At 38.2% G+C, this 14,978-nt stretch overlaps 1 protein-coding gene across 1 annotated transcript in view; it reads right to left on the bottom strand.

Annotated features, from left to right (window-relative positions):
• Positions 1-13,678, bottom strand: part of adamts10 (ADAM metallopeptidase with thrombospondin type 1 motif, 10) — an 87,933-nt gene extending 74,255 nt beyond the window's left edge. Inside the window, 2 exon segments of the mRNA XM_056463765.1 lie at positions 1,897-2,205; positions 13,513-13,678. Of these exon segments, the coding sequence (XP_056319740.1) occupies positions 1,897-1,999 (103 nt within the window). The 5' untranslated portion in view covers positions 2,000-2,205; positions 13,513-13,678.
• Positions 13,679-14,978: the final 1,300 nt, after the last annotated feature.

The raw sequence follows: 14,978 nt of genomic DNA, 5'->3' as shown, positions 1-14,978 counted from the left end.
TTTGTGTCTATTTAAATCTTATACATTTCAAATGACTGAACAAGATTAGTATGCTGCAGGATCGCTCATTTTGATGTGTAAAAGGTGTCCCGTGTGAGTCTTGTTACTGATTGCATGAAAAGAGAAAGTGGTCGGTTTCATGGAAAGATGGGTCATGGAGTCTGGCTGGCTCTGGTGATGGCACTGACGTTGTGGAGCATCTGTTCCTGGTTGTCTAAATGGTTTGTTAGCACTCAACTCGAGACTAATGATCCATTCTGCTTTATGGCTTTGATGAGCTGCCATTGCAGCATCCATTGGCCAGTGTGAAATGGAAATTTTCCCAGGTGACAACGAATGCAAGAAGGTATGTTTTGATGCCAGTATTGAACTGTAATATGCAACGATTATGATGAGAAAAATACAGATATGCATAAGGATTCTGTCCTTTTCATTCACATCTTACTACATCTTGTCTTGTTTTTAGATTTGTTTTGATGTCTAATGTTCGGGTGCCAACATTTACATTTGTTTAGATGAACCGCACTACAGGGAAATCAAACCATAGTTCTTTTTTTTAAGTTAAGTTTATTTATAAACTCATTTCGAGAGGATCACATGCTTATGATTAACCACCGCTGGTCCTGCATTAGCAACACAGGATTCACGAATTGGATGATTCCTTAGTTTCTTAGTTATCTTCATCTTGAAGAATCCCCCTTCCACACCTACTCCGCCCCCCTTTTCACTGACAGGGCGGCACAGCGGCCCAGTGGTCAGCACTGTTGCCTCACAGCAAGAATGTCACTGGTTCAAACCTTACTTGGCCAGTAGACATTTCTGTGTGGAGTTTACATGTTCTCCCCATTCCGCGTGGGTTTCCTCCGAGCTCTCCGATTTGGTCCCACAGTCCAAAAGCATGTGACAAAGGTGAATTGACCAAACCAAATTGACAACATTGATGAGCTTTTAATCAGCAATTACTAATTGCCATTAGCCATATAAGCGGGGGAGATCTGGAGACCTACCTGAGCCCAAACTCCCCGCTCACCCTATAAAACGGAAGGAGCCCTGGGCTTGAGAATCTTATGAGCTCAAGGCTCTCTCCCGGGAGAGCATGAGAACACGCTTTATAATCAATTATCAGCTAAGTGTGAACTCTTGAAATACTTTTAACAATACATTAAATTTCTGAGAGCTATTTATTACCAATAAAGTTTTGTTTTTTGTATTTTGAGTTAAATAAATGTCATTTGGGGAGCAAAAAGATTACCAAATTTGCCCCCAAACCTTTGAACTGTAGAGCAGTGTTTCCCAACCCTTTTCCTGGAGGCACACCAACAGTACATATTTTGGATGTCTCCCTTACCTGACTAATTAACTTCAGGTTTTGGAGTCTCTTCTTATGTTCTAATTAGGTGATTCAGGTGTGTTTGATTAGGGAGACATTGAAAATGTGTAATGTTGGTATGCCTTCAGGAACAGGGTTGGGAAACACTGCTGTAGAGTATCTAGTGCTGGATTCACTACAAATATATTCACTTGAGCAGATTTTCTTTACATTTTCACTGCATAAGGGAAAAGCCATCCTTCATGTAATTTAGATGGAGTGATTAAATAAGCATATTTGCTTCGGTTTGATGTAAGGGGTATTAAATGGTTACAAAATGTCCAAATATTTTTGTTTTTTTTAATGTTGTTTTTTGCACCAACACTGTCACACATCTGTTGATCCTGGTCAAAAATGACCATCCTACCAAAAAAAAAAAAACATTTAAAATTTATCTTATTACTCTATATTATGCCCAAACATTGGATTCAATCTTTTTTGAGAGCACCACAAGTTCAACTTTTGATCGAACAATCCACAAAGCTTAAAACTCAACAGCAATAAAAAGAAAACAATCGTGATCATACCTTGAGACTGTGCAAAGTTCTCATCGCTCCAACTCTCTGCCACTCCACTGGCAACCATGGCCATGATGCCAACACAGGCCAAACTCCTCCATACCGTTTCCATGGTTACTACAGCAAGCTTCAATGCGGTGCCCAGCCCTCTGTCCCAACATGTCTTCTGCCCTTCGACGGCCCAACGCTCACCAAAGTGACGCACAGATTTCCGGAGCCATGGCGGCTTCAATACTACTGGATCCTGACGCTTCGCCTCTCAGAGTCAGAGGTGGAGGAGGTTTGTACAAATGGAGAACATAAATATGAAGAGCCTCCCTGTTGAGAACAAAACAACATGTTAGATGAAGTAAATGTAAGGGTCCCTTGACTAAATGGTTCTTTTTGTGAAACGTATTGGCTTGAAAGGCAGTTGTTTGCACCCAGAGCTAATCAATCATTCCTCCTTTCACATCCACAAGAAAGGAAAAAAAACAGATCTCTAACTTGGAGGCCACTGGTTCCTTTCACTATATCCCTCACCGGAAGAGCAGGAAAAAAAGGAAAGCATTGAGGGGTCAGTAGGGCAAGCTGACATCTAGGGCAGACTATTAAACAACAGTGCCTAAGCTAAAAAGCTCTGGGTCTTGTTTACACTTGTTATTTAGACGTGGTTCGTCATTCAGTTCACAAGTGGACAATATTAGATTAAACTAGATACAGCTGTAATTGGGTTTAAAACTTTTGAACTTGATGACATCCTGAGCTGATCAAAAACACATTTTATCTAACTTGTTTCATGATAAATGTGTTCAAACAGCCACTTAAGACCCCCTATTGACCTAACTCTTAAACATTACGTGATGTGTTGCAGAAGCTCACTGGCCAGATGGAATTTAAACTTTGCCGTCTGAAATCTCAACTTTGATTTTGAAGGTGAAAAATGTAATCTTTTTTTTTGATGAGTAGTTGACTAAAGTATTCACGTATTTAAATTGAGAATACTTGATTCACTTCAAAAAAATTTATCGAACAAATTGATTTACTTCACGTATAAAATCTTTAATGTGCTGTAAAAACTATATATATATATATATATATATATATATATATATATAATTTTTTTAATTTTTTTTGTCAAGTTTAGTCTTTTTGCTTAATGGAAACATCCTATAACTGGGTATATGCAGGAATTCTAAAGGTAATTTCAATACCTTTTTAAGACTTTTTAAAGACCTTCTCAGAATATTTTAAGACCTTGTCGCCACTTCAAGTTCTAATCAGTATCAAACCTTTAACTTAATAAACAGTTGTTAATAAACAGTTGTAGTTAAATAAATGAATGGAGCACAACCATCCAACAGAACTCAAATAAGCTCAGATGAAACAAAGCTTGAAAGAGTAAATTACGTGGTTGTTTTCAGCGACAGGCTTCAGCCACTGTTTAAACTCGTCTTTCTCCAACCAGAAGTACGCAAACTTACATTTCCTCATTTTGCTGTCTGTTTTGCTCTAGGTTTTCACTACATGTGGAGAGCGTCACATCACCTTCCCGCGTTTGTCACAAATTACGTGACATCACCCGGACGGAGGAGCCTGGCCGGACGTGCCCAGGCGTGAACCAATCGAGTGGATCGAGCACGCCGTTGTTAATATTAGGATGAAAATAAATATATTTATGCTTTTTTGGAGTCAGACACTTTGGACAAAAAAAGTTTGAACAAAATTTAAGTTCTCATAAAAACGCAATAAAGATTTTTTAATACCTTTTAAGGGTCTTAATTTTCTTATTATTGGTTTATCAACTTTCAATACTTTTTAAGACCCCGCAGACACCCTGTATAACTTGGATAAAATACTTTTTTTTCACAAAGACACTCATAATACATACTCTAACTGCTTTGCACGGATTTGGATACATAGCTTAAACATCTTTATGAATTAATTATTATTATGGGATTGGCCATATTGGTGACTAAAATTACCAATTCTGGTGAAAACAAGTTAATAAAAGACCAGCTGTTTACACTTAAGATAAGATATTTGTTAAACTGAGTTTCAGGGTTCATACACATTTTTACTACAAAAAATTCCAGAACTTTTCCAGGACTTTCAAGTAGATTTTTATGACCTAATGTTTTATGTAATGTCTACGTATATTTGGTAAATAATAAGAAAAAGAATGATATTTAAATTTATTACAGCATATTATAAAACATGCAACAATCTCTTTAGTTTCAATTTATTTTTATATCTATGTAAAATAGATGATGCTTACACAGCACTAATAATGCGAGACCATGTTTTTGGCCAAGAAAAGAAATGTAAAAACAACTAACCACCATTCCAGTATACAGATATTTGTCAAACTAATTTTAGATAATAGTTTGTTAAAAAACTTAATAGTTTGTTAAAAAAGTAATAGCCGGTAAAACTACTTCTATTGTAAAGCTGTGATCACACTGCACTTTTCGCTCCATAGACTTCCATTCATAGGCATGTGAATGCAGCAGACCAGAAACGCAAGCATGTGAGACACAATTCGCATTTCACTGCGTTCGAAAGTTCAAGCTTTCTTACCTGCGAAATCACACTAGTTAGACCAATGAAAGATAATTTAAAATAAGAAATTTAAAATATAGAGCAATCGGTCACTTTTATTAATGTCTAATCATATTGTTCAACCTCACCCTTTTTCACAGCACCGCACAACGAATTTCACAAGCACAAGCTGTGACCGCAGCTTAAGTCGCTTTGAACAAAAACGTCTGCTAAATGACTAATTGTAAATGTAAATTTCATGACTTTTCCAAAACTTTGTGGGTTTTTCTGTTTTTCCAAAACTTTTCCAGGCCTGGAAAATGCCATGTCAAAATTCCATGACTTTTTCAGGTTTTCCATGACCGTATGAACCCTGGAGTTTAAATGTATACAGTTATGTATAAGTGTTAGCTGTACTCATCATAAATATTGTATAAGTTATATAAATCAGGTTAAATAAAACCTTGTTTATATTTGTTTTATTCAAAGTATATTTGATTTTACTGCTTCTAAATCTGTTCATTCTCTTACTCAATAAAATTGTTTCATAAAATATTTTTTTGGAGCGCATGTAAATTGCAAGATCATACATTTTCCATTCATACATACTTGTCCATACACCACCACCCCTCACCTCTCTGAAAATTATTATTATCATAAGTTAATTCTGCTAATTCTGCTAATAATGAAACACATTTTCCTTCCTTCACTCTCCATCTCTCGCTCCATGCGTTCTGGGAAGAGATAGAAAGAGATGCCATAGAAGTCCTGATGGGCGAAGAGAAACCAAATGCAGACAAAGGTAATCAAGAACAGATGGGAAATGATTTGGCAACACAAGTATACCAGCTGATGAAAAAAAAGGATGAACTCAAACTCAAGAAAAAAGGGGAAAAATTGGTTACATGATGAGGAATTGGATTCAATTTGGGTAAAGGTGAGAGAAAGAATGTAGATTTTATGCACATATTTTTTCAAGTATAACTATTCCTGATCAGTACAATACAAATAAAGACAACAACAAATATGCAGTGTGTTTGTTGTACATTATGACCAAAATGCCCCCATAAGTATAAAAATGCCAGTAAATTTTGACCTTCTTTGACCCGACATTTTTGGGTCCCTATGAGAAAAATGGCCCATAATCCACATAGAATGAAGCATTTGGAAAAATGCATATAACAAAATACAGATTGTTTCTTGTGAGGATTAGGATTAGGGGTAGCGTTGGTGTAGGGCCATATAATAAGGGTTTTTAACTGTATGAAACACATTACGCTTTGGAGGACCATGGAGAATCCTCAAAAAACCACCAATACCAATGTGTGTGTCTGTTTGTGCATGTGTGTGTGGAGCATTGTCTCATTACTATGGAAAAACTGTTTTGGAAAGTTGAAACTAATGTGCAAGACTCATCCAAGATTTCTGGTCAAAGTAGCTAAAATGCCTGACAATTTTCTACAAACCTCCAGCATTAAAAATCAAACACTCTCTGCCTTCAATGAAAAAAATAGCAGCAACAAATAGGTCAGGACCCAAAAGTGGCCCCAGAGGCTGATGCTGGTTTTAAGTTCCCCTCATTTCCTATGAGCTGCATTGAAACAGCTTAAGTGCAGAAAGTCATCTTAAAGCACTAAGGGGTCTTTGTCCCCTACAAATAGTGATGAACTACATGCCCCTGTGCTCCACACACCATTTCAGCCCTCCAGGCATTTTACTTTTATTTCCTGCTTGAAAAGAGATTATTTACTTCAGCTCTTGTTAGAGTTTTATTGTGGAGTTGCTGGACTGAGATAGGTAGTTTCATTAAAACATAGTCTTATCCAATCCTTGGGAAATAAGATCCTAGATTTAGGCTTCCCTTTTTTGTTTATGTGTTATAAACTATGCTGATTTTAGGCTTGATCGACTTAAAAGGTAAATTTTCATGGTAATGAAATCAGACAGTTGTACTTAACTTTAACTACAGATGTACAGCTGTAATGTACTAAACAGACAGTTTCAACTCTATATACTCACCCACGCATCAACACTGATAATGAATCTACAGTGGGTAACAGAGAGTGCAATCGGTCTAATTCAGTGCTGAGCCAATGAGTCTGTGATTTTTAGGGAATCATTCATTCATTTTCCTTCAGCTTAGTCCCTTATTTATCGGGGGTCGCCACAGCGAAATTAACCGCCAAATATTCCGGCATATGTTTTACGCAGCGGATGCCCTTTCAGCTGCAACTCATTACTGGGAAACACCCATACACTCATACACTACGGCCAGTTTAGTTCATCCAATTCACTTTTACATCATGTCTTTGGACTGTGGGGATAACTGGAGGACCCAGAGGAAACACATGTGAACACGGGGAGAACATGCAAACTCCACACAGAAATGCCAACTGGCCCAGCCAGGACTTGAACCAGCGACCTTCTTGCTGTGAGGCAACAGTGCCACTTTTGTAGAATCAAAAGCAATTTACAGCAATATCATCCCATTCCTACAACAATTGACTAATTAGTATGTTCTTTTACATGATTGAAATCCCTATATGAACCTGTGTAATGTTTTTCATTGAATCAATAACACACAGTAAAACCAGTGTCCGAATCTATTCTTTTTAATGAATTGAAAACCAAGCAGTCTGATTCTTAATGAAATACATATTACGGTTTACTTCATTCAAAAAGCTACAACTGAACATATAATATTGTAATAAATACCGTAAAATATTGTAATCTGGTTTCTAAGTTAACTATTCTGATCAACCCAGGCTCGTTCTGAAAATGTACCCCTATATACATTTCTGGAGAGCTCCAAGTACGTCCCAGGAGGTAAATTTTTTTGGGAGTTTTTGTTTTCGCGAATACACCAGAGTAGGGTTGCACGATACTGGAATTCGGTACCTGTCAATACTGAAATTTTTAAAAACGTCCATTTCCTGCTAACATTTGAGCTCTAATGAGCACGTTCTTGATTTGCCATTGGGTTCACGTGCTCAACAGAAATGACTGTGATTGTCCGTGAAGGTCATCAGTTCACCGAACTCACCACTGTTTACAGAGTGCAACCACAGATATAGGGACACTGGGGCATTTTAAAGTCGTGATTCTTCAGAGGATCGCTCATATGTCAGCTTATAGACAGACCAGCTGATCGACAAGACTTTGAAACACTCCAGTGTCCCTGTACATGTGGTTACACTCAGTAAACAGCGGTGTACACTTTCTGAGACCTCAAATTTCTTTCGCGAGTGCCATTCTTGCCTGCTCTTTTTGTATAAATTCACAAAATGATCAATTCCTGCATCCTGATGCCCAGTGTCTTTATAAACGACTTTAACATCCTAGGGCTGGATATGACAAAAATCACATACCACCATATAAGTCATCTCTTATCCTGATAAAAATATATGATACATGACGATACATTATAATTTCTGTAAATTTAATCAACTGATAGCTTACATATATTGATCATATGTAAAGAATTAGTTTTTTTACATTTTGAACTCAGAAATGTACTAATTTATATGTAATCCTTTGGCAAATGTTTGATTAAATACGCATAAATAAATAAATAAATAAATAAATAAATAAATAATATGGGCAAAGGTGGCGTGGTGGCGCAGTGCTAGGGCCGTGCGATTTGGGAAGAATATCTAATTGCAAGCTTTTGGTAGATATTGCGATTTCGATTTGATATGTGATTTATTTTTGTAGTCAAGCATCAGCTCAATCTGTAGCTTCTTACTGCTAAAATGCAGTGAGTGTTAGTAAAAAAGGAACTGAAAAGATATTACCTTACTTAAACACTAATTTAAATGTATTTTTAAATATTCAGAAATGAAACATTCATTTATCTCTAGAGCAAACAGTAAACACAAAAAATTACATTTCCTTTATGTAGACAAGCTGACCTCAAATTAGAGAGATAGTGTAGCTTATTATAAAAACAAAAAAATAATAACAATTATAAAAATACAAAACAGTCAGCAAACTAACATGGCTGAAACAACTCTTATATTGTACTTTGCTGTTGCTTGCTACTAGATTGAGTGTCACTGGCAATACTTTCAGTTAACTTTTTAGCAAGACCCTCATCACTCAATTGGCTGTAAGACTATCACACACAGATGGCAGACACACATTTGCTCTGGGTGGGGGAAATTAAATAATACAAATATATTTCATATCGCAGCCTCTTGCGATGAGCTAAATTGCAACGTTTCAAATCGAAATTGCAATTCGATTCTGATTAATCGCACAGCCCTACGCAGTGGGTAGTGCTGTTGCCTCACAGCAAGAAGGTTGCTGGTTCAAGCCTCGGCAGTTGCCATTTCTGTGTGGAGTTTGCATGTTCTCTCCGCGTTCACGTGGGTTTCCTCCGGGTGCTGCGGTTTCCCCAACAAGTCCAAAGACATGCGCTGTAGGTGAATTGGGTAAGCTAAATTGGCCATAGTGTATGTTTGTGAATGGGAGTGTATGGGAGTTTCCTAGTGATGGGTTGCAGCTAAAAGGGCATTCGCATCCACATATGCTGGAAAAGTTGGAAGTTCTTTCCGCTATGGCGGCCCCAGATTAATAAAGGGACTAAGCCCTTTAAAAAGAAAATATGGGCAACACAGTGGCTCAGTGGTTAACACTGTTGCCTCACAGCAAGAAGTTCGCTGGTTCACTCCCCGGCTGGGTCAGTTGGCATTTCTGTGTGGAGTTTGCATGTTCTCCTCGTGTGCGTGAGTTTCCTCCGGGTGCTTCGGTTTCCCCCACAGTCCAAAGACATGTGCTAGAGGTGAATTGAATAAACTAAACTAGCCATAGTGTGTGAGTTTGTATGGATATTTCCATGGTTAATGGACATCCGATCCGATATGTAAAACATTTGCTGCATAAGTTGGTGGTTTATTGTGCTGTTGTGATCCCAGATTAATAAAGGGACTAAGCTAAAGGAAAATGAATGAATGAATGAAATAAAAATATAAATAAAAACATCGCTAAATAAAATAGAAAATGTAAACATTGTACATTCAAGATCGCAACTTTCCCATGATGCTCTTATTGATGTTTCTGTCTACATCTAAGTAATTGTGTGTAATACTACGCTTCTATAAATTCTGAAAAAGTATTACCATGAACAATGCATTTTGTGACACCACTATATAAAGCTTAGAGCATAAAATGAAACAACAGACTTTTTATTGTGTCCATACAACATATTGCACAGTCCTACATCATCCAACATCCAAATAGACGCAGCAATATTAGTTAGATATTGTGTAATAACTGAGATTGCAATCATTTAGTTCCCATCCTTAGTCATAACTGATGATGTTATGAGAATATCTGAAAAAAACGAAAACATCTCAACATTTCCAGTGAATGATTCACTCGTCCATCTGTGGTCTGTTTTGTGATAAAAACACAGCCCACAAGCAGAAGGAGCTCAAGCCACAGAAAGATACGACCTTGCAGAGCAGCATCTCCTCCAAAAAATTCAGCTGTGGCCTTAAAGGAGTTCAACTTCATAATTGGCTGCTCTTGGGGGCAAATCAAAAATGAGAAGCATCTGTGAGCTACAGACAGCGTGTCAACATATACTAAACGTGACATGAAATTTCAAGAAGGGCCTTGTAATCTGTTAGCAGCAGACATGAGGGACGAGAATGTGTGTGATCTGGCGTTTTGTGCTGTCAGACTACACCGGTGGTGACGGGGAGCCATCAGGCGCAAGTAAAAGACTCTGATAATTAAACCCATATGACAAACTGAATGTAAAGCGCCCTGCAATGGAGAATTTCTCTGGGCTCAATGCTCTCAGGAAACTAGTCTCTATTCATCTCCATTTGGATGCTAACAGAAATTGTCCTCACTTAAGCTTGACACTGCGCTGCAAAAGTATGATCCACTGGCCTCCACAAACACTGTCGCACCCACTAACAACAAGCCCTGATTTACACAAACCAGAAGATTCAAACTGGGAAAAAACCCAGAAACAAAACAAAAAAAGCCGGCGTATCAGACTTCTCGATTCATTTTCAGCTCGCTCTTTAAAATAAACAAAGCACAAACAAGGGAATTAAGTGATCGTGGTCGCTGATGCACTGTCAGCAGAACTGACTTATGTAAGAGCCGGTAATGAACTCTGAATCCATCAACGGAGACCATAATGTGAGAGGCATTCACGGCCGGCTGTGGAGCATGAAGATTTTATACAGCTTGCAAACCGCACGCCAATAAACCAGCCAGATTTCACCAGACCAACCCTATAAACACTTTGTTTGCTCTTAGAAAAACAATAGAGTATTTATTTCGTGACAGATATCACCCAAACAATGAGTCTCTTCAGTTTGCTTATGGTGTTCCTGATGTTCACCAGCAGAGGGTGCTAGTCTGATTTGTTTCTAAGCTATTTCTATTAGTAAATATAGAAATTATAATCATGTAAAAATGTTAAAGACATATTGTAAAAATCTGTAGTATTAAAGTATTATTAATATTTGTATAATAATAATATTAATAATAATAATAACAATAATAGATTGGTATGATTTTCCCTATTGTTATTAAATACATATTATTTATTAATGTATTATTTATTTTATAAATTGTAATTCTGTAAACCAAAGTATCCGAAAGCTTGCGGAGAAGGGTTGTAACACCTTTATTTATTTGCATTCACTTCTTTCATATTGCCATATTTTCCATATCTTTTATAGTTTTTCATAATTACTGAAGCATTTCCAAAAAAAAAACATTGAAATATATTAAAAACACACACACACACACACACACACACACACACACACACACACACACACACACACACACACACACACATATATAATATATATATTATATATAATATTAATTTACATGCTTTTTCGAGCCCTGGAAATTATTTTTATGAATTTAAACATTTTTTAAAAATCTTGTAATTGACGGAATTTTGAATCAGGTCTCAGGATAAACTCAGCAAGTTAAGATCCTTAAAGGGATAGTTCACCGAGAATTTTTTTACTCACTCTTCACTTCACTTTCCAAAATTGTTTAACTTTATTCTGTTGAACACAAAAAAAAGATAATTTGAAGACATCTGAAAATCTGTAACCATTGACTTCTATCGTATTTGTTTTTCGTTCATTCATTCATTTTCCTTTGGCTTAGTTTCTGATTTATCAGAGGTCCTCACAGTGGAATGAACCATCAACTATTCCAGCATATGTTTTACGCAGCTTCCATCCGCAACCCAGTACTGAGAAAGCATTTGTTTTTCCTGCTATTTAAATCAACCCAGGCTCATTCTGATTACGTACCCCATATAGATTTCTGGAGAGAGCAAAATACATCCCAGCAGCTACGTTTCTTTGCAGTTTTTGTTTTTCGCAAATCCGCCAGAGGCCGCTGTGTATGCTTTTTGAGATCTCAAACTTCTCTCACGAGTGCCATTCGCGCCTACTGTTGTCATATAAATCCACTAGAGGTCGCTGTGTATGCTTTTTGAGATCTCAAACTTCTCTCACGAGTGCCATTCGTGCCTACTGTTGTCATGTAAATCCACTAGAGGTCGCTGTCGACTGACTGACTGACTGATCGACTGACCCGCCCAACCCCTTCCCTAAACCCAACCGAAGGCGTTTTGAAAAGCAATCCAGAAAAAGAAAAGCCTCCTGATTCTTACCATGTTTTCAGATTTTACCACATGCTCACCCTGTTATTTACTTGTTTATTTTATTTTTTGGCTTCTGTTTTTGTCTTGCCTGCTTTCTGGAACCGTTCTTCAGCAGACTTGAACCTCATCTTCGCAGTCAATTCTGCTGTGCATCTCATGTCCGCCGACGTATGTGACGAGATACCGGAAAAACTAGTAATAGCGGGAAAGCCATCCATACGGAGGTAAGTGTTCAGCTGGTAAGCGTGAAAAGGAGTGGCATCATATCGTCCTGTAGCGTTCATTTTAAAGACAAAATGCAGCCATGTGTAACTCTGGCTCAATAATTTCCAGATTTCCAGAAACCAGAAAAATATAAGGCTACATTTTCAGAATGAGCCTATGTTGATTTCAAATCAATGGTTGTCGTTTTTTAGCTTTCTTAAAAAATATATTCCTTAATTTTCAACTGAAAAAAGAAATTTATAAAAGGTTTGCACCCACTTGAGGATGAGAAAATGATGAGTAAATGTACATATTTTGGGAGAACTATCCCTTTAACGAGTAACTGTCCTGAATGACAAACACAAGTCTACATCTGATATCGAAGTCTAAATATAAGACTGGTAGTTTCCAGAGGCTACCCCAAGCCCTCCATCACGTGTAGATGCGCACAGACAGCCGTGGAGTCGATCCAGGAGAAGCGCTGGCTCTACCTCAGCAGTTCCCAAACCTGTTCCTGGATCCCCTTCAACCAAACACATTGTAGATGTCTCATCTCACACACCCATTTCAGCTCTTGGAGCCTCTACTAACAGTCTGATGAGTTGAATCAGGTGCATTTGATTAGGGAGATGGCCAAAATGTGTATTGTTGGGGGGCCTCCAGGAACAGAGTTGGGAACCACTGCTCTACCTGACAGGCAGCAAGTCTCCTGGGCGTCTTTGTTGCCAGCGCACGCATTCGAACTACATCATTTATCCAACTTTCAAACGTCTGCTGTGTCTTGAAAAGCCAAATGATGCAGTATTACGCTTGTATAATAACTAGATATTTCATGGGGGAGACTGCTGCTCTGTTATTCTTCAAGTTTTTTTGTCCACCAGTCATTGCATTTGATAGCAGCTGTAATCAGGCATTAATGGAAATGTTACAAGAGCAGCTAATTTATGAAGTCTCCTTGGGAACTGGACGCCTTCCTCAGAGGCTCTTGGCAAATCTTGGACTGCACCCCACAGACAAAGAGAGATATTTCTGCTTTCTGCTAGAGTGATCACCAGCAGGTCTGACAGCGCTGCTCCTTCCATCATTTTAGTTTTAACTCCATAATACAAATTAGCAGCTCAATAATCGTGCGAATGATGAACCCCAAAGAGTGGGTCTGCAACTATGCACAGTTGTAATGAACGCATGTTTTGACTTAATAAAAGTATAAATGAAGAAAGTCTATTGACAGACGGTCTTACCGTTCAATTGTCCAGGAACGAGCAGTTTGGCGACCATGAGATTTGCAGAAGTCCGTCTGGTCTGTCGTCCTCCTTCAGCACCGGGTTGTTTTCTGCCACATACTGAGATGAGCCGGTGGACTCTGTGCTCTAGTGCTGCGGGACTTCTCTGCTTGCTTCAGTCTTGCCGCTCAAGAGAGCAACTGAGTTCGTACAGCTCGTTGGGGATGTCCGAATCGCGAACGAATCGTTCTTTTGAACAGGTTCTTTTAATAGACTCAGTTGAGCCGATTCGCACGCGGAATAAGATAAGTGTATCTGATTGATTCTTTCTGATTACCTGATATTACCAAATTTACTTGATCTGTTTTTATTATGTCATTACACCCACTCCATGTAATTTGTAATTATTTAAATAACAGCACCTAAGGACAAAAGGAGAAATAGGGCTAAAACTGTTTTATTTCAAAACACTTCTCTGTGACATCGGCTCTTTCTGAATCACATGTGACCTAGGCTACTTAACATATACTACTGTACAACTGTAGCCTATGTTCTAGTCTGAATGTGTGTAAACGTGAATGTTGGCTGCATTTGCCATATTGTCATTGTCAAAAGATCTATATAAGTTGTCACATGACTAACGTTACTGTTCACATCATTTTCCATGGCCTCCTGTGATAAATTGTTTAACGCACAGGCATTGTTTGCCTACATTGAATTTGGAGAGAGTTTACCTAAATATATTAGGCCTATTTATGACACCACATTTAGGCTTGATATTGGGGGGTTGGGGGGTTCACTGACGGACAACTATGCAGTGCGAAAACTGTACAAACAGCACGCGCAATAAAGCTGCATTTACGCGCGGTTTTACAGACATTTAAAGGACATAATGACGAGAATTCAACATTAGTAAAGCTTTTCATCTCTGGAGGGATGGCTTGAGAACTCCAAAGCAACGTGTTGCTCATTGACAGGTAAAATACCATGTTACACCAAAACAGCTGACAGGCACAGTGCTTGCTAACCAATAGGCTGTTTGTGTATGGCTATGTCAACTAGCATTAATTAATTTCCATTACTATTTATCAGTGCTGCTTATACTTTAATGTGAGAATGTCTTACCTTAAACTGTTTAGATCCCTTTTTATTAATTTTAATCAAGAACATCACCCCGTTTTTTCTCTGTTGCTGATAGTGAACATATTAGGCTACAACAAACGATTCCCGCTCTCTCCACAAAAAAGCAAACCTTGGTGATAAACATAACATAAGCGTTTAAGAACAAACCCAGGAGCGCGAGGACTTTTGAAAACTATTCGAATCATTTCACAAAGTGTCTGAATGAATCGATTCTTTAAAATGACTCGGAGTTTGTGCAGTTCAGCGCTCGTTTGCAGGAAGACAGACGCCGGACGCAGGGCGGAGCCACGGCGGCAGAACAATCGCGCTCTGTGCGTCGCGCCGCTTCTGCACTGCACATC

The sequence above is a fragment of the Danio aesculapii genome, chromosome 8 (assembly GCF_903798145.1).
Source record: "Danio aesculapii chromosome 8, fDanAes4.1, whole genome shotgun sequence".
Lineage (NCBI taxonomy): Eukaryota > Metazoa > Chordata > Actinopteri > Cypriniformes > Danionidae > Danio > Danio aesculapii.
This window is presented reverse-complemented; position numbering and strand designations above follow the sequence as displayed.